Raw genomic sequence first — 26,532 nt, forward strand, 5'->3', positions numbered from 1 at the left:
TCCCACTGGGGCGTGGAAGTATCCCAATTGGTGGGCCGGACAACTTTTCCCTTGAAACAAGCCACAGCGCCTGTCTTTACAGCCTGTGAACTTGAACTTGTATGGTCAGATTTATACAATTTACATTGGTTGGCGTGGAACCACTTTGTGCACCGGGGTAGTTTTACTGTATAGACCATGGGGCTGGCCCTATCAATTATACTATAAGGTCCCATGTAGAGTGGTTCTAAACTTCCCACCTGGGCATAGTTTCTTACCATCACTAGGTCTCCTAGCTCCCACTGGAGGCTCTTGCTAGGCTCGAGCAGCAGCAGGTTATTCCGATGCTGCTTCCCTATGCTGTCTGCTGCCTGCCCATAAATTACCCCCGCCTGCTCCTGACCGGTGAATCCCGATAGTATGTATGGAACCCCGTTAGACAGAGGTGAGGTGGTGGGATTATCCGTATGGATCATGGTGCATGATGCCCCCGTATCCAATAGATAAGTCCCTGTAACTTTCTCTACCTCCATCCGTACGAGCGGTCTCTTCCATTCATCGTACCGGAGATTACACAGACGGACAGGCTGCGCGGGCTCCAGTTATTGTGGGGAGGCAGAGGTGGGTGAGGGGGCTGCAGCACCACTGATGGCTGCTACCTTTCCCTGATTGGCCCTGAGGAAAGATTTTACCGACTCCATGACGGACTCGACTGTATCGGGAGAAGTTTCTGTCTCTGCCTTCTGAGTTGGGCCTCGGGGGTCCAGGCTTTATCATCTCTCCCAGGCTTTTCACAATCCTTGCGCCAGTGGCCATCCTCCCCGCACCTGGAACAAGTGACCTTGTTCTGGGAGGGGCGGCTCCCCTCCTGGCGCCACTCTTTCTTGTTTTGAGCCCCAGGTGTAACCTCGTGGACCTTACCCTTTTGCTGGGGGGTCCCACTATTCCGACCGTTCCTATATGCTACTGAGAGCTGCCGGATTACAGTCTCTTCGGTTGCTAGGGGGTCTCGGTGGTCAAACCAAGTATCAGCCTTTGCTTTTATCTGGGGCAGGCAATTAGACACCAGGCAACGAAGCCATTGGGTCCGCTGCCGCTGGTCCAGGTGTGCCCTATCTTGTCCCCCTGTACATGCGCTGTTGTAGACTGGCCACAGCCTGTCTGCAAATGCCTGTGGGTTCTCCCCTTCCTTCTGCAGAGTTTTCCCTATGCGATCAAACGGACTGCCGTCATTCGCACCCATGGCTTCCAGTGTTTCCTCCTTTAGGTCCTCAAAACCCTTCTGCCCTCTCTTAGCCTCATCTGAAAGGATCTGATAGAGCTTACTATCTACAGAGAAAAGCAACATCTTGGCTTTCTCTTCGTCATCACAGCCATTAACACAGGCTGCCTGTTCTATCTCTTGGAAGTGCACTGAGGGTTTCCCTTTTCGGAGAGCAGGGGAATATGTTTCACCAGGCCTCTGAGCTGTTGGGTATCATAGGGTACCAGATAGGTATGCTGAACAGCCCCATGGTCATACGGGCGGACCATACCTCCGTTGTCGGAGGGGGTACACTGGTCCTGGTCCCCGCCTGCCTAGTGGGACTTGCTGGCGTTCTCCGACCACACCATTGTCCACTCCTTCTTTCTGCTAGAGCTCCTCAAAACTCGGAGCTGTGGGCTGCGGTCTTGGGATCTCTAATTCCCTAGCCAGCTCTGTTCTGGGTGCTGCCTGTGGGGCGGTTTGATTTGGGCTGCTGGTATTGTCCGACGGACTTCCCTTCGGACTTATGAGACATACCATCCCTTTAGTCCTTAATAACTCCATACCCAAACTCTCTATCTGTCTGTTACATGGGGTATGATCTGCTCCGCTCCACTAAATCTTTGGTCGCAGGCCAGCTTATAAGCTGCCTTTACCTCCCTAACCTTTTCCTCCTGCTCTGTTACTGGTGAGGCGGGCATTCTCTTCCAGCAGTCTCATCTCGTTACTCTTTGCTTCTGTAATTTGGCACTTTAGGAACTCTATCTTGTGCCTCATGTGGCTTTTGCCCTCGGTAGCTTCTTGGGTGAGATGTGCGTTTTCCTCCTGTAGCCTCATCTCACTGTCCCTAGCCTCTGTGACTTCCTGCACAAGGCGCTCTATCTCTGCCTGGCATTTTGTGACCTCTAGTGTGAGGCGTGCATTTCCTTCCCACACCCTCATCCCACTATCTCTGGCCTCATTCACCTCTCTTATGAGGCTTTCTACCTCCGCCTGGCATTTTTCAAACTCTGACTCCCGATTCTTGGCCTCTGTAACCTCCTCCCGCACCCTCATCTCACCCTTCTTAACCCAGCCACCTATAATAGGTCAGCTTACATGCTGCCGCTAACTTCTGCAGGGCTACCCACAGACGGAAAGCAAGAAAAGCAAGAGCTGATGCTTTCTCCAGATCCAGACCACTTATCCTATCAAAAACTTCCTCCAGTCCTGCCGCGGTCGCCAATTTGTAGGTGGGCATCCTTTACCTGGTTTATGGTAATTTACCTGGTCAGGCAGCCTTTGCCATTGCACTGTGACCAATTTCAATCAGCGGTTTCCAATTGCTAAAAAAAAACCTCCAGTTCTGACTGGAGGAACTTATAATTAATGATATATTAAAAACAGACAAATAGCCTGGATGCAAGAAAGTCAAATTTTATTAAAATTAAAGAAACTACACCACACGATCAAAGTAATCACAGTAAAATTGCTTAACCGGGGAAGGCAGACGGCAAAAATGAGGGATAAATGGCTGCAATGTTAACCGTACAATCTTAGCAACATTTCCCTTAAATTACCACCCCTTTACTTCTCCCTAGATTGTCTTGCTAGTGGGTCAGAAGTCTTGCTCACCTGCAGTCCAAAGAGTAAAAGAGACAAAAAAGGGGGCAGAGGACTTCCTGGGCTTAATCGTTATACCCTGGGAGTCCCTGCTGTTTTCGCGCCGAAAAGGTCCGTGCGCAATTTTGCGCCGAAAAGTCCGAATACTCAAGAGAAGGGCATTTAACTTCCTCCATTCATACATGGAGACATCACGTAGTAGTCAATTTCAGTGAATGGATGTGTGTTAGCAACCCATTGTGCTTGCCGTGCGATGATTAGCTGATTCAAATGGGCCACTCCCCAGTGTAAACAAGCAGCTTGTAGGCTACCAGACCCACCCAATACCACAGGGTGACTGACAGCTCGGGCTCCATTCAAACTTACTACAGGGCAGCGCTGAGCTTTTCATATGCTAACAGCCTGTCTGTCCTTTTCTGCTGCCTTTTAAAATTCTGTTTCCATGAGGTCTGTTCAGCCACTTTTATGCCCTGGGCAATTTAAACAGTCCAAAACTCAAGTATACATCTTTTAATAAAATGTACAATCTTAAAGTGTGCGATTTTCACAAAGTCCTTTGATTCCAGTGTCCAAGTGCTGCCTAGCTTACGAGCTTTTTAACGCAGCCTTTTGCGGTTCTGGGTATGTTTTAAAACATTGTCCAACCCAGAGACAATTTAAATCACACAAGTCTTCGTCCACGATGTGGATTAATATTTCCCCATCTTCGGGGGCTGAGGGGATTTTGCGACCCCTACAGTGGTGGGTTAACGACTAGAGACCATTGTCAAGGACAAAATTAATTCTCACTTGGAGAAGCGTGGATTAATAAGGGGCAGCCAGTATGGATTTGTTAAAGGTAAATCATATCTGATTAACCTGATTGAGTTCTCTGATGAAGTAACAGAGGGTTGATGAAGGTAGTGCAGCAGATGTTGTATATATGGACTTTCAAAAGGCATTTGATAAAATACCACGTAAGAGACTTACTCTGAAAATAGAAGCAGAGGGAATTAAAGGGCTGATGGTAATTTGGGTATATAATTGGCTAAGGGAGAGGAGGCAGTGAGCAGTGCTGAGGGATGTTTTTCTGACTGGAGGGAAGTATGCAGTGGGCTCCCCCAGGGGTCGGGATTAGGACCATTGCTTTTCTTGTTATATATAACTGACCTGGACTTGGGTATAGGTGAACAATTTCAAAGTTTATGGATGATACTATTTACTATGTTGCCAAGTTTTGAGAGTGTAGTAGTAGCAGACTTCAGAAGGACAGAGACAGACTGTGAAATGAGCAGACTCAAGGCAGATGACATTCAATGAGGATAAGTGTGAAGTGATGCACTTTGGGAGAAACAACAGGGAGAGGCCGTATAATGATGAGGCGGTTCAGAAAGCGTATGGGATACTTGGCTTTGTAAATAGGGCCATTGAATAGAAAAACAAGGAAGTTACACTAAACCTTTACAAATCACTAGTTAGGAACATAGGAGGAGGCCATTCAGCCCCTCGAGCCTGTTCCGCCATTCAACGAGATCATGGCTGATCTGCGACCTAACTCCATATACCCGCCTTTGGCCCATATCCCTGAATACCTTTGGTTAACAAAAACCTATCAATCTCAGATTGAAAATTAACAATTGATCGAGCATCAATTGCTGTTTGCGGAAGAGAGTTCCAAACCTCTACCACCCTTTGTGTGTAGAAGTGTTTCCTAATTTCACTCCTGAAAAGTCTGGCTCTAATTTTTAGACTCTGCCCCCAGTCCTAGAATCCCCAACCAGCGGAAATAGTTTCTCTCTATCTACCCTATCTGTTCCCCTTAATATCCTGAAAACTTCGATCAGATCACCCCTTAACTTTCTAAATTCCAGGGAATACAACCCTAATTTGTGTAATCCCTCCTCGTAACTTAACCCTTGAAGTCCGGGTATCATTCTGGTAAACCTACACTGCACTCCCTCCAAGGCCAATATATCCTTCCTAAGGTGTGATGCCCAGGACTGCTCAGTGCTCCAGGTGTGGTCTAACCAGGGTTTTGTACAGCTGCAGGGTTTTGGCCTCAGCTGGAGTCTTGTGTACAGTTCTGGGCACCACACTTTAGGAAGGATGTCAAGGCCTTGGAGAGGGTGCAGAGGAGGTTGACCAGGATGGTACCAGGGATGAGGGACTTCAGTTATGTGGAGAGACTGGAGAAGCTGGGATTGTTCCCCTTAGAGCAGAGAAGGTTAAGAGAAGACCTAATAGAGATGTTCAAAATGATGAGGGGATTTGATCGAGCAAGTAGGGAGAAACTGTTCACTTTGGCAAGTGGGTCGGTAACCAAAGGTCACAGATTTAAAATAGTTACTAAAAGAACTATAGGTGAAATGAGGAGAATTGTTTTCACAGAGGGTTGTTCAGATCTGGAACGCACCATCTGAAAGGATGCTGGAATCAGGTTCCACAGGAACTTTCAAACAGTAATTGGACGAGTGCTTGAAGAGGACTAGTTTGCAGAGTTCTTGGGATAAAGCTGGGGTGTGGGACTAAACTGGACAGCTCTTTCAAAGACACGATGGGCCGAATCACCCCCTTCTGTGCTGTTAGATTCTATGATCAGTGTGAAGTCGCTGGTGTCTCTTCAACTCCCCGGAGCTTTTAAAGCTCTTCCCACAGTCAGAACATTTAAAGGGCCTCTCGTCAGTGTGAACTCGCTGATGTGTCAGCAGGTTGGATGACTGAGTGAATCCCTTCCCACACACTGAGCATGTGAACGGTCTCTCCCCAGTGTGAACTCGCCGATGTGCCAGCAGGTTGGATGAATCAGCGAATCCCTTCCCACACACAGAGCAGGTGAACGGCCTCTCCCCAGTGTGTAGGTGTTGGTGTAGCTTGAGGTCCCCGGATCTTTTAAAACTCTTCCCACACTCAGAACATTGAAAGGGTCTCTCGTCAGTGTGAACGCGCTGGTTTCCCTTCAGCTCCCCAGAGCTTTTAAAGCTCTTCCCACAGTCAGAACATTGAAAGGGTCTCTCGTCAGTGTAAACTCGCTGGTGTTCCAGCAGGCTGGAGGGCTGAGCGAATCCCTTCCCACACACGGAGCAGGTGAACGGTCTCTCCCCAGTGTGAACTCGCTGATGTACCAGCAGGTGAGATGAATTAGCGAATCCCTTCCCACACACGGAGCAGGTGAACGGCCTCTCCCCAGTGTGTAGGAACCAGTGTCTATTCAGCTGCTGGGGGCTTTTAAAGCTCTTCCCACAGTCAGAACATTTAAAAGGTCTCTCGTCAGTGTGAATAAGTTGGTGTCGCTTTAGGTCCCCGGGGCTTTTAAAGCTCTTCCCACACTTAGGACACTGAAATGGTCTCTCATCAGTGTGAGCAAGCTGGTGTCCCTTCAGTTCCCTGGGGCTTTTAAAGCTCGTCCCACAGTCAGAACATTGAAATGGTCTCTCATCAGTGTGAACAAGCTGGTGTGCCTTCAGATACCGAGCGCTTTTAAAGCTCTTCCCACAGTCAGAACATTGAAATGGTCTCTCATCAGTGTGGACAAGTTGGTGTCCCTTCAGTTCCCCGGGGCTTTTAAAGCTCTTCCCACAGTCAGGACACTGAAATGGTCTCCCATCAGTGTGAACTCCCTGGTGTGTTTGCAGGTGGGATGAACAAACAAATCCCTTTCCACACACGGAGCAGGTGAACAGACTGTCCCTGGTGTGACTGCGCCGTTGAACTTTCAATGCAGACGGGGAACTGAAGCCCTTCCCGCCGTCCCCACCTTTACCCGGTTTCTCCCCGGTGTGACGGTGCACGTGTCTCACCAGGTCAGGCGATCGGCTGAATCCGCGTCCACACACTGAACACGTGTGCGGTTTGTCTGCATTGCGATCGCTGCTCTCTCCTTCCATGTGCAAAGGCCGATGATATTCAGGTCCTGATGAATCCAGCGACTCTGTCAGATCTTGACGTGATGTTTGGTCTGAGCTTCCCGCCTGTAACTGCTCCACTTCTATAACCCTGTAAATTGAGATCAGAAAAGGATCAGAGGCAAACTGTTGTTCAATTTTCCCCTTTCTGAACCTAGGGGCAGTGAAGCCGATTTTCAGGCCCCAGTTGGTTGGTTGGTTGAAAGGATCAGCAGTAATGGCGGCTGTAATACCCACAAGGCCCCGGCTCTGCAGAAAGTGCTCTGTTGACTCCGAGTCCCGCGCATGTGCTCATGGCCCCCGCGCGCTCCCTGCTGCTCTACAATCGCCCGTCCCGATCGGTCCGCAACACAAAACCCCGCGGTTGGAACATCGGGCGTGCATGCGGAGCCACAACATCTGGTACGCGTGAGCGGCTCAGGTGGGGGCGAGTCGGTGTTTCGCCTCAGCCGCCAGGGAGGTGCGCATGCGCAGGATGACCCAACATTCTTCCTGTCAGCAATCACTCCCTCGTTGCTTTAATAAAAACGGAAAATGCTGGAAATACTCAGCAGGTCAGGTAGCATCTGTGAATAGAGAAACAGAGTTAACGTTTCAGGTCGATGACCATTTGTCAGAACTGCTTGCTCTTTAGTGTCAGCCAGTGGCTCAGTGGGTAGCACTCGCGCCTCTGAGTCAGAAAGTTGTGGGTTCATTGTCCCACTCCAGAGACTTGAGCACAAAAATCCAGGCTGACACTCCAGTGCAGTGCTGAGGGAGTGCTGCACTGTCGGAGGTGCCGTCTTTCGGATGAGATGTTAAATTGAGGCCCTGTTTGCTCTCTCAGGTGGATGTAAAAGATCCCATGGCATTATTTCAGGAAAGAAAGACTTGCATTTATATAGTGCCACCAGATATCCTAAAGTGCTTTACAGCCAATGAAGTACTACAATGAAGTAGTCACTGTTGTAATGTGGGAAAGAGCAGGGGAATTATCCCCAGCGTCCGAGCCAATGTTTATCCCTCAATCAACATAAAAAAATGATAGATTATCTGGTCATTATCACATTGCTGTCTGTGGGAGCTTGCTGTGTGCTGACTGCCGCATTTCCTACATTACAACAGTGACTACACTTCAAAAGTACTTCATTGGCTGTACTTTGGGACGTCCGGTGGTGGTGAAAGGCGCTATATAAATGCAAGTCTTTCTTTCTTCACTGGTCTCACCAGCGACCTCGTCTGGCGGTTGGTTGATTGACAGACCAGAGCCCGCACATGCGCACTCGGAGCGGCGGTTTGGGCCGAGTCCGGCACAGTGACCCCTCCCGGTCACAAAGGGTAATGACCGCGCATGCCCAGAGGAGACCAATCCCCCTCCCCCACTCGGAGCTGCGCCTGTGCACTCGGATCCTGCCGGACAGAGTCGGCGCGGGGCCATTCCGGGGAAAGGCCTTGGTGTCGGTTCCAGAGTCGCAGTCGGTGACGCAAAGTGAGTTTTCTCCGCTCCGATTGGGTGGAGAATGGCGCGGGGTGGATCGGGAGAGAATCGAGAGAAATAGAAAAACCTCAAGAGTCCGTGAGGCCCCGGACCGAGCGGCGGCACTTGGACGGTGCACGTGATCTCCTCGGGGACACGTCACCCGGTCCCGCGGCCTGATTGATGGCAGCTTCCGACCAATAGGGAGCGAGCGGGGCGGGGCTGGAGGAGCGAGCCGGCGGCGGGTCCTCCAATCGGGGAGACTGAGGGGCGGGACTAGCGGCACCCAGTGGGCAGGGCTGGAGGAGCGAGCCGGCGGCGGGTCCTCCAACCAATCGGAGAGCCCGAGGGGCGGGACCAGCGCCGGCTGATTGTCTGATCCGTAGGGCAGCGAGTTTCTCCAGTCCCTTGTTCGGTGCCCGGGGCGGCTGTGGGCCTTTATTCCCCGCATTGGACACAAGGCTCTTTGTCTCAGGCATAGGGTGACGTCGCACTGAAACTTTCCGCTCTCCTTTACAAAGATGGCTGCCGTTAACCTGGGCCTGTAAGGGGAAGAAATCCCCACAACTGCAAACACGGGATCTTCAGCTTATTATTGGGGGCTTGCCTCCTGCACGAGTTGTTTATGAAGCCTCCCCACCCAACTACCGGTCCATTACTCCCCTCCGTCGCAATTTTTACCCGCTGCACCATCGCGCTCCCGGCTTCAGCTCCTCTCCATCTCCAGTAACGCGCTGCGCATGCTCAATATACCGGCCCCTCCCACGCGCTGGGCTCTTGTAGCCTGGGTGCGGCACGTGGTCCACCGCCGGGGAATGCTGGGTAAAAGACCAGATTAGTGAATGGAACATGATTTACTGTGATCAGATTGAGGACTGAACCATGTTCATTCTAGTAGTCATGGTTTGTTTCTGCTGATCTTAACTCCTGTATCTGCGCTGGAGATTAATATTCTGTTTAAATAGTGAATAAATAAAGCTCAAGGAACAGCACCTCATCTTTCGATTAGGCACTTTACAGCCTTCTGGACTCAACATTGAGTTCAACAATTTCAGACTTTAACCCTTACTCCCATTTTTCATGCTGTATGATTTTGCCATCCCCATTTGCAACATTTTCCAAGACTCGGTTTCACGGCCACATCTCTTTCCTCAGCAACTGTCTCCGGTTCCAACTTATTCCACGTGGATTCCAACTGAACTTCCACCCTTCGTGTTTCAGATCCACCCAGGATAACTTTCCTGCCTCTTACCTTAGTAATATCTGTTACATCTCCAGCTTTTTCCAGTTCTGATGAAGGGTCCCAGACCTGAAACGTTAACTCTGTTTCTCTCTCCACGGATGCTGCCTGGCCTGCTGAGTATTTCCAGCATTTTCTGTTGTTATTTCAGTGAATAAATAAGCTTTGTTTCAAACACAGTCAAATATTTGATTTCTCCATGATAAGAGAAGACGAATTGATGTTCTGTTCCAGACTGTTTAATTTTCGGGCCTTTGCTTACTCTAGATTATTTCCGTTCTCATCTCGTTCGCCTTCTACCACATCAAACCCCAAGCCTGCTCCGTTTACATAGAAACATAGAAGATAGGAGCAGGAGTAGGCCATTCGGCCCCTCGAGCCTGCTCCGCCATTCAATGAGATCATGGCTGATCATCCAAATTCAGTACCCGGTCCCTGCCTTCTCCCCATATCCCTCGATACCTTTAGCTCTAAGAAATATATCTAACTCCTTCTTGAATATATTTAAAGACTTGGCCTCAACCGCCTTCTGTGGTAGAGAATTCCACAGGTTCACCACTCTCTGGGTGAAGAAATTCTTCCTCATCTCTATCCTAAATGGCTTACCCCTTATCCTTAGACTATGACCCCTGGTTCTGGACTCTCCGACCATCAGGAACATTCTACCTGCATCTAATTTGTCCAGACCTGTCAGAATTTTATAAGTTTCGATGAGATCCCCGCTCATTCTTCTAAACTCCAGCCAGTATAAGCCCAATCGACCCAATCTCTCCTCATACGTCATTCCTGCCATCCCAGGGATCAGCCTTGTGAATCTTCGCTGAACTCCTTCCATGGCAAGAACATCCTTCCTCAGATAAGGCGACCAAAACTGCACACAGTACTCAAGGGGTGGTCTCACCAAGGCCCTGTACAACTGCAGCAGGACATCCTTGCTCCTGTACTCAAACCCTTTTGCTATGAAGGCCAACATACCATTTGCCTTCTTCACCGCCTGCTACACCTGCATGCTTACCTTCAGCGACTGGTGCACAAGGGCACCCAGGTCTCGTTGCACTTCCCCTTCTCCCAATCTATTGCCATTCAGATAACAGTCTGCCTTTCTGTTTTTGACACCAAAGTGGATAACCTCGCATTTATCCACGTTATATTGCATCTGCCACGCTTCTGCCCAATCACCCAACCTCTGGGATCTCAGACAACACCATGAATATACAACTGGTGGATTTGACTGCTGTTTTACAATCATAAGTCTCCATTTGTGTGTGTGCCCGTGCATTATAACTATCAATCAGCGGCCTTTCCTTTCCCCACTGTGGAAATGTAAAAGCAATTGTTAATTCAGTACCAGTTTGAGTCTTTGTAAAATTCAGTACTTTGCTGTTTCACTAATGCTGCCACTAGTGTAATAAACACACAAAAGCAACAGAGGGGCAAGGAGAATGTATGAGAAATGATTAGTGGTAACAGAATAGGGAACACTAATGCCTTTTATAAACATATAAAGCGTGAAAGAATAGTCCAAGGAAAGGTGGGGCCGATTAAGGACCAAAAAGGCAATCTTGTGGAAGCAGAGGACATGGCTGAGGTACGAAATTAACACTTTGGCTCCGTATTCACTAAAGGAGAGGATGCTGCCAATCGTACAGTAAAGGAGGAGGTGGTAGAGAAATTGGACAGGATATAAATCTATTAGGATGATGTACTAAATTGGTTGGCAGGGCTCAAAGTAGAAATGTCACCCGCTCTGCCACAATCTTCCAATCCTTGGATATGGGAAAGGTGCCAGAGGACGGGAGGGCTGCAAGCGTTACTTCACTGTTCAAAAAAAAGGAGTGATGAACCAAATAACTACAGGCGACTCAGCTTAACATCGGTGTTATTTCCAAAACACAATTAACCGTCACTTGGAAGAACATGGGTTTATTAGCGACAGACAAAATGGATTTTGTTTAAAGGCAAATCAAACCTGGCTGACTTGAATGAGCCAATGGATGAAATAGGAGGGTTGATGAAGGTAGTGCAGTTGATGTTCTGTATATGGACTTTCAGAAGGCCTTTGATAAAGAGGCACAGGAACATCGGAACAGGAGTAGGCCACTCATTCACTCCCAGCTTGTTCCTCCATTCAATTCGATCATGGCTGAGCTGTATCTTAACTCCATCTCCCCGCCTTGGTTCCATAACCCTAAATACCACTGCCTAACACAAATCTATCAATCACAGTTTTGTCATTTTCAATTGACCGAACCTCAACAGCTTCTTGAGGGCGAGTGTTCCAGATTTCCACTACACTGTCTGAAGAAATGCTTTCTAACATCACCCCTGAACGGCCTCGCTCTGCGGTTAAGGTTACGTGGACCCCTCGTTCTCTCTGCCCATCCACAGTTCCTAACATCACCCCTGAACGGCCGAGCTCTGCGGTTAAGGTGACGTGGACCCCTCGCTCTCTCTGCCCATCCACAGTTCCTAACTTCTAACATCACCCCTGAACGGCCGAGCTCTGCGGTTAAGGTTACGTGGACCCCTCGTTCTCTCTGCCCATCCACAGTTCCTAACTTCTAACCATTTAGAACATTCTCTGATCGATCCTTTTTAGGTCCAACGTGAATGAGCTCATTTCTTTCTGAAGTGAGGGGAGTGCGACAAACTCGCTCAATCCACTCCAGGAGGGTGGGTTCTCCGGCGTTCTGAATGTTATTTAATATTGGTGTCACGAGTCTAACGCCCTCGAACGTATATGTCAAGATGTAATGAGAGTGGGAGGAGGCTCCCGTGGAGTATAAACACAGCATAGACCACTAGAGCCGAATGGACTGTTTCTCTGCTGCAGTTTCGATGTAAATCTAATCTGCCCCGAACTGTCACAAACTCCAATCTCGGTGACTGTGACCATGGTGTGTAACCCTTCCTTGTCCATCATTCACCTTCCCACAGCATTCGGTATAGTCTCATCTGGCATCCTTTTCCATGTCATGGCCTCCACTGTCCATCCCATAAAACTGATCCTCATGTGCTTCCTGATCGCAGATCACAAATCTCCAGCAATGGGTTAACTTTTGTCTTTCTAGCCACACCTATATTGTTGGCCAATATTGAACCGATGATGCTGCTTCTGGTGCATAGTAACCGATTACTGTAGCGCCGGAGGCAGGTTGGATTGTTTCATAGAAACATAGAGATAGGAACAGGAGTAGGCCATTCGGCCCTTCGAGCCTGCTCCGCCATTCAATGAGATCATGGCTGATCTTCGTCTGAGATCATAGCTGATCTTACCAGTTCAGTACCCCGTCCCCGCCTTTTCTCCGTAACCCTTAATCCCCTTAGCCTTCAGAAATATATCCAATTCTCTCTTGAAAATATTTATTGAATTAGCCTTCACAGCCCTCTGTGGCAGGGAATTCCACAGGCTCACCACTCTTTGAGTGAAGAAATTCTTCCTCATCTCTGTTTTAAATGATTTGCCCGCTATTTTTAGACTGTGGCCCCTGGTTCTGTGCTCCCCGGCCATTGGAAACATTCTCTCTGAATTCAGCCTGTCCAGGCCTGCCATAATTTTATATGTTTCGATGAGATCCCCTCTCAATCTTCTAAACTCCAGTGAGTACAAGCCCAAACTATTTAATCTCTCTTCGTAGGTCATTCCCGCCATTCCAGGTATCAGCCTGGTGAATCGCCGTTGCACTCTTTCCATGGCAAGAACATCCTTCCGCAGATGGGGCGACCAAAACTGTACACAATACTCCAGATGCGGTCTCACCAGCACCTTGTACAGCTGTAGTAAGGTATCCCTATTCCTATACTCGAACCCCCTTGATATGAAGGCCAACATACCATTTGCCTTCTTAATCGCCTGTTGCACCTGCATGCTCTCCTTCAGTGACTGGTGCACAAGAACACCCAGGTCCCTCTGCACTTCCCCATCTCCCAATCTATTGCCATTTAGATAATAATCTACCCTCCTGTTTTTACCCCCAAAGTGGATAACCTCGCATTTATCCACATTATAGTGCATCTGCCACGTATCCGCCCATTCCCCCAACCTGTCCAAATCGCACTGTAGCCTCCTGACATCATCATCAGAGCCCACCCCTCCTCCTAGTTTAGTGTCGTCAGCGAATTTGGAAATATTGCATCCAATTCCCTGATCCAGATCATTTATATATATTGTGAACAGCTGGGGTCCCAGGACAGATCCTTGCGGCACCCCGCTGGTCACTGCCTGCCACTCCGAAAACGAGCCGTTTATTCCAACTCTCTGTTTTCTATCCGCCAGCCAGTTCTCTATCCACGTTAATACTTTGCCCCCAATCCCATGAGCCTTAATTTTGCATGATAATCTTGTGTGGAACCTTATCGAAGGCTTTCTGGAAGTCAAGGTACACCACATCCACTGGCTCTCCCCCATCTATTTTACCAGTTACTTCCTCAAAAAATTCCAGCAGATTAGTCAAACACGATTTACCCTTTGTAAATCCATGTTGACTCTGTCCGATCCTTTCCCCATTTGTCAAGTGCTCCGCTATTTTATCCTTAATAATGGACTCTAGCATTTTGCCCACAACCGATGTAAGGCTTACTGGTCTATAATTCCCTGCTTTCTCTCTACCCCCCTTTTTAAATATTGGGGTAACATTAGCTACCCTCCAATCCACGGGTACTGTTCCCGAGTCAATGGAGTTCCGGAAGATGATCCTTAGAGCATCTGCTATCTCCAGGGCCACCTCCTTAAGTACCCTAGGATGTAGTTTATCAGGCCCCGGGGATTTGTCGGCCTTCAGTCCCCTCAACTTACCCAACACCATATCCCTAGAGATACTAATTTCTGTCAGCTCCTCCCTCTCATTAGTCCCTATGTTTGTCGATATTCCTGGGAGGTTATTTGTGTCCTCCTTTGTGAATACAGAACCAAAGTATGAGTTTAATTGGTCTGCCATTTCCTTATTCTCCATTATATATTCTCCCGAATCGGACTGCAAGGGACCGACTTGGGATTTTACCAGTCTTTTCCTCCTGATATACCGATAAAAGCTTTTGCAGTCTGTCTTTATGTTTGCTGCAAGTTTACTTTCGTATTCTATTTTCCCCTTCCTGATTAATCCCTTTGTCCTCTTTTGCTGTATCCTGTACTGCCCCCAATCTTCCGGTCTGGTGCTTTTTTTTGCCAGTTGATATGCCCTTTTTTTTGATTTTATGCTGTCCCTAATTTCCCTCGTTATCCACGGTTGAGTCACCTTTTTAGGTTTATTTTTATGCCAAACCGGTATAAACATGTTCTGGAATTCTTCCATTCTATCTTTGAATGCTTGCCATTGTCTATCCACTGTCAATCCCCCCAGAAACACCACCCAATCAATCTTACCCAATTCCCGTCTCATACCCTCGTAATTCCCTTTATTTAAGTTCTGGACCTTAGTCTCTGATTCAATTTCCTCACTCTCCATCTCGACTGAGAGCTCGATCATATTATGATCGCTCTGACCCAAGGGGCCTCGTACAAGATGATTGCTGATAAGTCCCTTCTCATTGCACAATACCCAGTCTAAAATGGCCTGATCTCGAGTCGGCTCCTCGACATATTGGTCCAGATAACCGTCCCGAAAACATTCCAGGAATTCCTCCTCCTCAGAATTTTTACTAATTTCAATATCTGCTTCTTGGGATTTGCTGGTGGATTGAAATCTCGGTGCGGAGATCGCCTCATCAGGCACCTCCATTGACGAGGCAAGGCTGCATCATCGACCCATAATATGATACAGCACAGGAGGTCATTCAGCCCATCAGGCACCTCCATTGACTGGGCGAGGCTGCATCATAGACCCATAATATGATACAGCACAGGAGGTCTTTCAGCCCATCACACCGGTGCTGACTCTTTGGAAGAGCTATCCCATTATTACCACTGTCCCTCTCTTTCCCCATAGCCCTGTAAATGTTTTCCCTTCAAGTATTTATCCAATTCCCTTTTCAGTGTTACCACAGAATCTGCTTCCTCCACCCCCTCGGGCAATACATTCCAGATCTCACTAACTCGCTGTGTAACACAATGTTACCTCACCACCCTTTCGGACAATGCATTCCAGATCTCACTAACTCGCTGTGTAACACAATGTTACCTCACCACCCTTTCGGACAATGCATTCCAGATCACACTAATTCACTGTGTAACACAATGTTACCTCACCACCCTTTCGGACAATGCATTCCAGATCTCACTAACTCGCTGTGTAACACAATGTTACCTCACCTCGCCTGTGGCTCTTTTTCCACTCACTTTAAATCTGCGTCGTCTGGTTACTGACCCTTCTGCCAATGGAAACAGTTTCTCCTTATTTACTCATCAAAACCAATCATGAGTTTCAACAGCTCTATAAAATCTTCATTTAACCAACTCTGCTCTAAAGAGAACAAACCAGTCTCTCCCCAGAACTGAAGTCCCTGATCCTTAGTACAATTCTCTCAAATCTCTCCTGCACCGTCTCCAAGGCCTTGATATCCTCCCTAAAGTGTGGTGCCCAGAATTGAAAACCATACTCCAGCTGAGGCCTAACCAGTCTGTTCTAACAGTTAAACATCACTTCCTTGCTGTTATTCGCTATTCCTCTTGTAATAAAGCCGAGGACATCGCTCATGGTGTCAGCACTTGACTAATGAGCACTGTCGGAGGGGAGGACATTCACCACTGCTCCACTAATATTAACAGTGGGGTCACTTTAAGCAGATTGGTGACGCAATATCTTTAGGGTTCTTACAATATCTGGAAACCTCTTCAATACATAACTGGTTTGATCTGACTGCTGTTTTACAATTATAATTCTCCACGTGTGCACGTGTCCCGCTGTGTGTCTAACAAACTCTCAGTCAGCGTCCTTCCCTTTCCCCACTGGGGAAATGTGAAAGCGATTCAGTCCCGGATCAGTCATTTCTCCAAACTTAAGTTGATGTTATTCGCCGGCATTAAGTTATAACCCAATTTGAGACGGCGCTCAAAGTGGAAGTGTCATGGTCTGGATGGGATGCATCCTGGGTTACTGAGAGAAGTATGGCTCTGGCCACAATCTTTGAATCCTCCTTGGATAGGGGAGTGGTGCCACAGGACTGGGGATTTGCAAATGTTACCCCCTCGTTTAAAAATGGAGCGTGTGGTAAACCAATGAACTACAGGCGAATCAGTCTAGCGCCGGTGTTCAGGAACCTTCTGGAGATAAATCAATGAGAACCTGCTAAGATATCATCTCTCCTTACAGCAGTAATTGACTCCTTGATTAATATTGCGACACCCACTCCTCTTTTACCTCCCCCTCTGTCTTGCCTGAAGATTCTATACCATGGAATACTGAGCTGCCAGTCCTGCCCCTCCCTCAACCATGTCTCTGTGATAGCAACAATATCATACTCCCATGTGTTCATCAACACCTTGAATTCATCTGCTTTACTCGCAAGACTCCTTGCATTAAAATAAATGCCATCCAGCCTTGCCATACTCTTGTGCCGTTACATATTTGCTCTGCCTTCCAGGCTGACTTGTTTTTTCCTCTATATTTGGCTGTGCATCACACCCTACTATAGCTCCACTTTGTATCCCATCGCCCTGCCAAGTTAGTTTACACTCCCCCCAACAGTACTAACAAACCTCCCTGCAAGGATGTGGTCCCGTTCCGATTCATGTGCAACCCGTCCGACTTGTACAGGTCCCACCTTCCCCAGAAGCAGAGCCAGTGATCCAGGAAACTAAAGCCCTCCCTCCTGCACCAACTCTTCAGCCACACATTCATCTGCTCTATCCACCTATTCCTATAATAATCACTACCACGTGGCACCGGGAGCAATCCAGAGATTACAACCTTTGAGGTCCTGCTTTTTAATCTGCTACCTAGCTCCCTAAATTCTTGTTGCAGGACCTCATCCCGCTTTCTACCCATGACCTTGGTACCAATGTGAACCACGACCTCTGACTGTTCACCCTCCCCCTTCAGAATGCCCTACAGCCGTTCAATGACATCCTTGACCCTGGCACCAGGGAGGCAACATACCATCCTGGAGTCACGTCTGCGGCCACAGAAATGTCTATCTGTTCCCCTTACGATAGAATCCCCTATCACTATTGCTCTCCCACTCTTTTTGCTCCCCTCCTGTGCAGCTGAGCCACTCGTAGTGCCACGGACTGGGCTCTTGCTGCATTCCCCTCAGAAACCATCTCCCCAGCAGTATCCAAAACGGAAAATCTGTTGGAGAGAGAGATGGACCCAGGGGACTCCTGCACTGCCTTCCTAGTTCTTTTACTCTGTCTGGCGGTCACCCATTTCCTGTCTGCCTGTGCACTCTTTACCTGCGGTGTGACGACCTCGTTAGACAAGCTATCCATGAAGAACTCAGCTTCGCGGATGCTCCACAGTGACTCCAGCTGCAGCTCCAAAACGCAGATTGCGAGTAGCTGCAGCTGGAGACACTTCCTGCACACGTTCGCCCTGGACACCAAAAGTGTCCCTGACCTCCCACATAGCACAGGAGGAGCACTCCACACTGCTGAGCTGCTCTGCCAAGTCCTACCCTTAATTTACTCCTTTTAAATATTAAATACACTAGGGACCTTACTTCCCTTTAAACACTACTTACGCTAAACTAGAGACCTTACTTTTACTTTAACGACTGGACTGTAGAAATACTCACCAGGTCCTACTTACCAATCAGCTCCTTCCCTGGTTGTGATGTCACTTCAGCGGTTTTACAGTTGTAGTTTGACTGCTCCCGCTCTCGGATTCTTTCCTGCAGTCCTGTGACGTCACTCCTTGATTTTGCTGTTCTTTTGGAATTCGCTGGATATGTATCGGCCTCCTCACTGCTGCCGACTCCTCGCAGGTCTGCGCTGTCCTCGGCCTCCCGCTGTTCAGCGAACGAGGCCCGACCAGAGCGGACCTGCGAGCGAGCAGCTGAGGAGTTTCAAAAACCGGCGGCAGTTGGGGCGCGGCGGCTGATTCAGCGAACGAGGCCCGACCAATTCAACAGCAGGGGAGAGAGGTAAAAAGTAATCAAATTGTGACGTCACCAGGAAGCAGCTAAGTGATTGGTTGGTGAGTATTTCTCTCTTTAAACTTTAACTCTGGTTTATAGTTTCTAAGGTCTCGCTAGTGTAGCAGGGACTGTTGGTAAACCAGTTAACTGTAGTGTAATTAGTGGGATTGATTGATTGATTTAATTTAAATTCAATTAATTAAAAGGGTAAGTCATGGCAGGACAGCCGGGCCCCGTGATCTGCTCCTCCTGCGATATGTGGGAACTCAGGGACACTTCCTGTGTCCCTGACAACTACATGTGCAGGAAGTGCATCCAGCTGCAGCTACTGACAGACCGCATTGCGGCGCTGGAGCTGCGATTGGATACATACTGGAGCGTTCACGATGCTCAGGACATCGTGAATAGCACATTTACGGAGTTGGACACACCGCAGGTAGAGGTTGGACAGGAAGAAAGGGAATGGGTGACCAACAGGCAGAGTACTAGGCGCAGGCAGGTAGTGCAGGGGTCTCCTGTGGCCATCCCCCTCCAACAGATACACCACTTTGAGTGCTGTTGGGGGGGGGGGGGGGGGGGGGGGGGATGGCTTATCAGAGGAAGGCAGCAGCAGCCAACTTCCTGGCACCAGGGGTGGCTCTGCTGCACAGAATGGGAGGAAAAAGGGTAGAGCTATAGTAATAGGGGATTCAATTGTAAGGGGAATAGATAGGCGTTTCTGCAGCCGCAAACGAGACTCCAGGATGGTGTGTTGCCTCCCTGGTGCAAGGGTCAAGGATGTCTCTGAGCGGCTGCAGAACATCTTGGAAGGGGAGGGTGAACAGCCAGTTGTCATGGTGCATATAGGCACCAACGATGTAGGTAAAAAGCAGGATGAGGTCCTAAAAAGCGGAATATAGGGAGTTAGGAGATAAATTGAAACACAGGGCCTCAAAAGGTAGTAATCTCAGGATTGCTACCAGTGCCACGTGCTAGTCAGAGTAGAAATAGAAGGATACTTCAGATGAATACATGCTAGAGGAATGGTGCCAGGGGGAGGGATTCAAGTTCCTGGGACATTGGAACTGGTTCGAGGGGAGGTGGGACCAGTTCAAACCGGACGGTTTGCACCTGGGTAGGGCCGGAACCGATGTCCTAGGGGGTTTGTTTGCTAGTGCTGCGGGGGAGGGTTTAAACTAAAATGGCAGGGGGTTGGGAACCTGAGCAGGGAGACAGAGGAAAGGGAAACAAGGATAAAAGCAAAAGATAGGAAGGAGAAAAACAAAAGTGGCAGTCAGAGAAATCAACAGTTTAAATCAAACATGGCCACAGTAAATAATAATTCTAATAGGTCGAAGAGCATTAAAAAAACAAGCCTGAAGGCTTTGTGTCTTAATGCGAGGAGCATTTGTAATAAGGTGGATGAATTGGCTGCGCAAATACAGGTAGAAGTAAACAAATACGATTTGGTTGGGATTACGGAAACGTGGCTCAAGGAAGGCTAGGGCTGGGAACTCACCAGGGGTATTCGATATTCAGGAAAGATAGGCAAAAAGGAAAGGGAGGTGGGGTAGCATTACTGGTTAAAGAAGGGATTAACACAATTGTAATGAAGGATATTAGCTCTAATGAGGTGGAATCTGTATGGGTAGAATTGAGAAATACTAAGGGGGAAAAAAACGTTAGTGGGAGTGGTTTATAGACCTCCAAACAGTAAGGCGGAGGTTGGGGATGGCATTAAAAGGGAAATTAAAGAAGCGTGCAATAAGGGCACAGCAGTCGTCATGGGTGACTTTAATCTACATATAGATTGGGCCAACCAAATTAGTAACAATACTGTGGAGGAGGAATTCCTGGAGTGTTTACAGGATGGTTTCCTGGACCAATATGTCGAGCAACCAACCAGAGATCAGGCCATCTTAGACTGGGTATTATGTAACGAGAAAGATTAATTAGCAATCTTGTTGTACGAGGCCCCTTGGGTCGGAGCGATCATAATATGATCGAATTCTTCATTAAGATGGAGAATGAAGTAGTTGACTCAGAGACTAGGGTCCTCAATTTAAATAAAGGAAACTATGATGGTCTGAGGAGCGAGTGGGGTAGGATTGATTGGGGAATGGCTCTCAAAGGGTTGATGGTGGATCGGCAATGGCAAACATTCAAAGACCGAATGGATGAACTACAGAATTTGTTCATCCCAGTTTGGCATAAAAATAAAACAACAAAGGTGACCCAACCGTGGCTAACAAGGGAAATTAGGGATAGCATAAGGTCCAAGGAGAGGGCATATAAATTGGCCAGAAAAAGCAATAATCCTGAGGATTGGGAGCAGTTTAAGATTCAACAAAGGAGGACAAAGGGATTAGTTCAGAAAGGGAAAATAGAATATGAGTGTAAGCTTGCAGGGAACATAAAGACTGACTTCACATATCTATAAAAGCTTTTACAGAGAAAAAGATTGGTGAAGTCAAGCGTAGGTCCCTTGCAGTCAGAATCGGGGGAATTTATAAATGGGGAACAAAGAAATGGCAGACCAAATAAATACATATTTTGGTTCTGTCTTCAGAGGAGGACACAAATAACCTCCCAGAGATGCCGGGGAACATAGGGTCTGATGAAAGGGTGGAACTGAAAGAAATCAGTATTTGTAGGGAAATGGTGTTAGGAAAATTGATGGGACTGAAGGCCGATAAATCCCCAGGGCCTGATAATCTACATCCCAGGTTACTTAAGGAAGTGGCCCTAGAAATAGTAGATGCATTGCTGGTCATCTTCCAGAACTCGATAGACTCTGGAACGGTACCCATGGATTGGCGGGTAGCTAATGTTACCCCACTATTCAAAAAAGGTGGTAGAGAAAAGGCGGGGAATTATAGACCGGTAAGCTTGACATCGGTAGTGGGGAAAATGCTAGAGTCCATTATAAAAGATGTAATAGCAGAGCACTTGGAAAGCAGTGACTGGATCGGACAAAGTCAACATGGATTTACAAAAGGTAAATCGTGCTTGACTAATCTACTGGAATTTTTTGAGGATGTAACTGGTAAAATAGATAAGGGAGAATCAGTGGATGTGGTGTATTTGGACTTTCAGAAGGCTTTCGATAAGGTCCCGCATTAGAGATTAGCGTGCAAAATTAAGGCACATGGGATTGGGGGGCAAGGTATTGACTTGGATAGAGAACTGGTCGGCGGACAGAAAGCAAAGAGTTGGAATAAACGGGTCGTTTTCCGAGTGGCAGGCAGTGACTAGTGGGCTGTCGCAAGGATCGGTCCTAGGACCCCAGCTGTTCACAATATCTATTAATGATCTGGACGAGGGAATTGGATGTAATATCTCCAAATTTGCAGACGACACAAAGCTGGGTGGGAGGGTATGCTGTGAGGAGGATGTCGTGAAACTCCAGTACGATTTGGACAGGTTGGGTGATTGGGCAGAAACATGGCAAATGCACTATAATGTGGATAAATGTGAGGTTATCCACTTTGGTGGCAAAAACAGGAAGGCAGATTATTATTTGAATGGCAATAGATTGGGAGAAGGGGAAGTGCAAAGAGACCTGGGTGTTCTTGTGCACCAGTCGCTGAAGGTAAGCATGCAGGTGCAGCAGGCGGTTAAGAAGGCAAATGGTATGTTGGCCTTCGTAGCAAGAGGGTTCGAGTACAAGAACAAGGATGTCTTGCTGCAGTTGTACAGGGCCTTGGTGAGACCGCACCTTGAGTATTGTGTGCAGTTTTGGTCACCTTACCTGAGGAAGAACGTTCTTGCCATGGAAGGAGTGCAGCGAAGATTCACCAGGCTGATACCTGGGATGGCAGGAATGACGTATGAGGAGAGTGTGTCTCGATTGGGATTATACTCACTGGAGTTTAGAAGATGAAAGGGGATCTCATCGAAACCTATAAAATTCTGTCAGGCCTGGACAGACTAGATGCAGGAAGGATGTTTCTGATGGCTGGGGAGTCCAGAACCAGGGGTCATAGTCTAAGGATAAGGGGTAAGCCATTTAGGACTGAAATGAGGAGGAATTTCTTCACCCAAAGAGAGAGTGGTGAACCTGTGGAATTCTCTGCCACAGAGGGCGGTGGAGGCCAGTTCATTAAGTATATTCAAGAAAGAGTTGGATATATTTCTTAAGGCTAAAGGGATCAAGGGATATGGGGAGAAGGCAGGGACAGGGTACTGAATTTGGATGATCAGCCATGATCTCATTGAATGGCGGAGCAGGCTCGAGGGGCCGACTGGCCTACTCCTGCTCCTATCTTCTATGTTTCTAAAAGGCATTTGATAAAGGTGCCACATAAAAGGTTGCTATGCAAGATAAGGACTCATGGGGTGAGGGTAATATATTAGCTACAAGGACAGGTTGGAGAGTCTGGATTTGTTTTCATTAGAGCAAAGGAGGTTGAGGGGTGATTTGCTCGAGGTGTACAAGATTATGACGGGTTTGGATAGGCTAGACAGGGAAAGGCTGTTCCCACTAATGGATGGTACGAGGACTAGGGGACACAGATTTAAGGTTTTGGGCAAGAGGTACGGGGGCGAATGTGAGTAAAAACCTTTTTACGCAGCGAGTGGTGAGGACCTGGAACTCGCTGCCGATGGAAGTGGTGGAAGCGGAGACACTCGATGTTTTCAAGGGGAGACTGGATAGGCACTTGAGGGAAATAAACTTGCAGGGCTACGGGGAGAGCGGGGCAGTGGGACTGACTGGATTGCTCTACAGAGAGCCGGCACGGACTCGATGGGCCGAATGGCCGCCTTCTGTGCCGTTATGACTATTAGCATTGATAGAGGATTGGTTAACTGACAGAAAACAGAGAGTAGGGATAAACATGACATTTTCAGCTTGGCAGGCTAGTGGGGTGCCACAAGGATCAGCGCTGGGGCCTCTGCTATTTACAATCTATATTACTGACTTAGATGAAGGGACCGAGTGTAATGGATCCAAGTTTGCTGCGGATACAAAGCTAGGTGGGACAATAAGCTATGGGGACACAGAGCCTGCAAAGGGATATGGGCAGTCTAAGTGTGCGGGCAGTAAGGTGACAGATGGAATATAATGTGGGGAAATGTGTGCGTATTCACTTTAGTACGAAGAACAGAAAAACAGAACCTTTTTTAAAAATGGTGAAAAATGATTAAATGTTGGTGTGGAGAGATTTAGGTGTTCTCGTACAGGAGACAAAGTTAGCATGCAGGTACCGCGAGCAATTGGGCAGGTGAATGGCATGTTGGCCTTTATTACAGGGGGTTGGAATACAACAGTGAGGAAGTCTTGCTACAATTGGACAGAGCTTTGGTGAGACAACACCGGAGTACCAGGCACAGTTCTGGTCTCACATCGATAAAGGATGGGATAAAGACAGGAGGGAGAAATTATCTTAGCTCCAAATATAAAGTAAAAAAATCAGTTTGGGTGGAGCCAAGAAACAGCAAGGGGCAGAAAACATTGGTTGGAGGTGTTTATAGGCCCCCAAACTGTAGTTGTAATGTAGGGCGGTGTATAATTCAGGGAACTAGAGGTGCAAGTAGCAAGTGTAATATATTAATCATGGGGGATTTTAAGCTATGTATAGATTGGGAAAAACAAATCTGCAGTAATAGTGTGGGGACATCATCTGAGTCAATGGGACTCTCTCTGACCTTTCTCCCCAGTCCATCTACAGGACCAGTGTGTATCTGAGTCAATGGGACTCTCTCTGACCTTTCTCCCCAGTCCATCTCCAGGACCAGTGTGTATCTGAGTCAATGGGACTCTCTCTGACCTTTCTCCCCAGTCCATCCCCAGGACCAGTGTGTATCTGAGTCAATGGGACTCTCTCTGACCTTTCTCCTCAGTCCATCTCCAGGGCCAGTGTGTATCTGAGTCAATGGGACTCTGACCTTTTTCCCCAGTCCATCTCCAGGACCAGTGTGTATCTGAGTCAATGGGACTCTCTGACCTTTTTCCCCAGTCCATCTCCAGGACCAGTGTGTATCTGAGTCAATGGGACTCCCTCTTACCTTTTTTCCCCCGGTCGATCTCTGGAAGCTCTTCGAATCGGAAGGGTTCTCTCCGGTTGGTGCTCTCACAATCCTGTGTTGGTTCACTTGCTGTCGCTCCTCAGTCTACAATCCCTGTTTACTCTCAGCTGTGAACCTTTCTCAATCACTCAGTCTTTCACCGGGAGATCTAATTATGGCAGGACTGAAAATAACAACATGAATAGTGTGAACTAATGTAATGTAGACTTTTCTTCTGTTTAATAAAAATAAAAGTTTGGGTCCGAGTGCTTCTGTCTGATTTTTGTCCCTTTTCTCAGATCCCCGCCATGGCTTCCAGCAAATCACACTGTCTGATCTCACTGGGCCCATCCTCCCCAGGTTACACACTGTCTGATCTCACTGGGCCCATCCTCCCCGGGTTACACACTGGCTGATCTCACTGGGCCCATCCTGCCATGTTACACACTGTCTGATCTCACTGGTGTGGAGATGCCGGAGTTGGACTGGGGTGGACAAATATAAGAAGTCACACAACACCAGGTTATCGTCCAACAGCTTTATTTGAAATCACAAGCTTTCGGAGCGCTGCTCCTTCGTCAGGTGAAGGTGAACCTACCCCCCCACCCCCCGGCCCCTCCGACCCAAACGCCCGCCCCCTCCTCCGACCCAAACGCGCCCCCCCCTCCTCCGACCCAAACGCCCCCACCCCCCTCCTCCGACCCAAACGCCCCCACCCCCCTCCTCCGACCCAAACGCCCCCACCCCCCTCCTCCGACCCAAACGCCCCCACCCCCCTCCTCCGACCCAAACGCCCCCACCCCCCTCCTCCGACCCAAACGCCCCCACCCCCCTCCTCCGACCCAAACGCCCCCACCCCCCTCCTCCGACCCAAACGCCCCCACCCCCCTCCTCCGACCCAAACGCCCCCACCCCCCTCCTCCGACCCAAACGCCCCCACCCCCCTCCTCCGACCCAAACGCCCCCACCCCCCTCCTCCGACCCAAACGCCCCCACCCCCCTCCTCCGACCCAAACGCCCCCCCCTCCTCCGACCCAAACGTCCCCCCCCTCCTCCGACCCAAACGTCCCCCCCCCTCCTCCGACCCAAACGCCCCCCCCCTCCTCCGACCCAAACGCCCCCCCCCCTCCTCCGACCCAAACGCCCCCCCCCTCCTCCGACCCAAACGCCCCCCCCCGCCTCCTCCGAACCAAACGCCCCCCCCCTCCTCCTCCGACCCAAACGCCTCCCCCTCCTCCGACCCAAACGCCCCCCCCCCCCTCCTCCGACCCAAACGCCTCCCCCTCCTCCGACCCAAACGCCCCCCCCCTCCTCCGACCCAAACGCCCCCCCCTCCTCCGACCCAAACGCCCCCCCCCTCCTCCGACCCAAAGGCCCCCGCCCCTCCTCCGACCCAAACGCCCCCCCCCTCCTCCGACCCAAACGCCCCCCCCCCTCCTCCGACCCAAACGCCCCCCCCCCCTCCTCCGACCCAAACGCCCCCCCCCCCTCCTCCGACCCAAACGCCCCCCCCCCCTCCTCCGACCCAAACGCCCCCCCCCCCTCCTCCGACCCAAACGCCCCCCCCCCTCCTCCGACCCAAACGCCCCCCCCCTCCGACCCAAACGCCCCCCCCCCTCCTCCGACCCAAACGCCCCCCCCCTCCTCCGACCCAAACGCCCCCCCCCCTCCTCCGACCCAAACGCCCGCCCCTCCGACCCAAACACACACACACACCCCCGCCCCTCCAACCCAAACACACACACACGCCCCTCCGACCCAAACACACACACTCCTCCCCGCCCGGTTCCCAGGGACTGCCCGGGAGAGGCGGGCGCTGCTGTAAATGTCGGAGATTCTCTGATTCCCCGCACTCACCCACTCTCGCTCCGGCTTCATCCTCAGTCCCGCCGCCATTTTATCTCCTTCCTCAAACCGGAGCCTCATCCGGGGACTGGCAGCAGCAGCGAGCATGCGCACTGCGGCCGCACACGCTAATTAAAGTCCCTCACTGAGTCCGGCTCTTCTATTGGCTGCGGCTGATGAATTGACAGCCGCCTCCACCAGTCACTGCCCGGAACGCCTCGGGGTCCCGCCCACCGTGTGTGGAGGCCGCGGCCGGCTCCGGGGTCACGTGGCTCCCGACCTG

The 26,532-nt window shown here is 49.4% G+C and overlaps 1 protein-coding gene across 1 annotated transcript; it reads right to left on the minus strand.

Moving 5' to 3' along the window:
- Window positions 1-2,625: 2,625 nt before the first annotated feature.
- On the minus strand, window positions 2,626-26,349 carry LOC147090073 (uncharacterized). Its single transcript, XM_085977231.1, has 3 exons — window positions 26,262-26,349; window positions 24,405-24,588; window positions 2,626-6,799 (listed from the first exon to the last, which is right to left on the minus strand). Exon 3 carries the CDS (start codon window positions 6,688-6,690, stop codon window positions 5,389-5,391), a length of 1,302 nt encoding a protein of 433 aa, XP_085833357.1. The 5' UTR covers window positions 6,691-6,799; window positions 24,405-24,588; window positions 26,262-26,349; the 3' UTR covers window positions 2,626-5,388.
- Window positions 26,350-26,532: the final 183 nt, after the last annotated feature.

Source organism: Somniosus microcephalus, unplaced genomic scaffold (genome assembly GCF_052327205.1).
Source record: "Somniosus microcephalus isolate GS21.2 unplaced genomic scaffold, FLI_Smic_1.0 unresolved_chr4, whole genome shotgun sequence".
Classification (NCBI taxonomy): domain Eukaryota; kingdom Metazoa; phylum Chordata; class Chondrichthyes; order Squaliformes; family Somniosidae; genus Somniosus; species Somniosus microcephalus.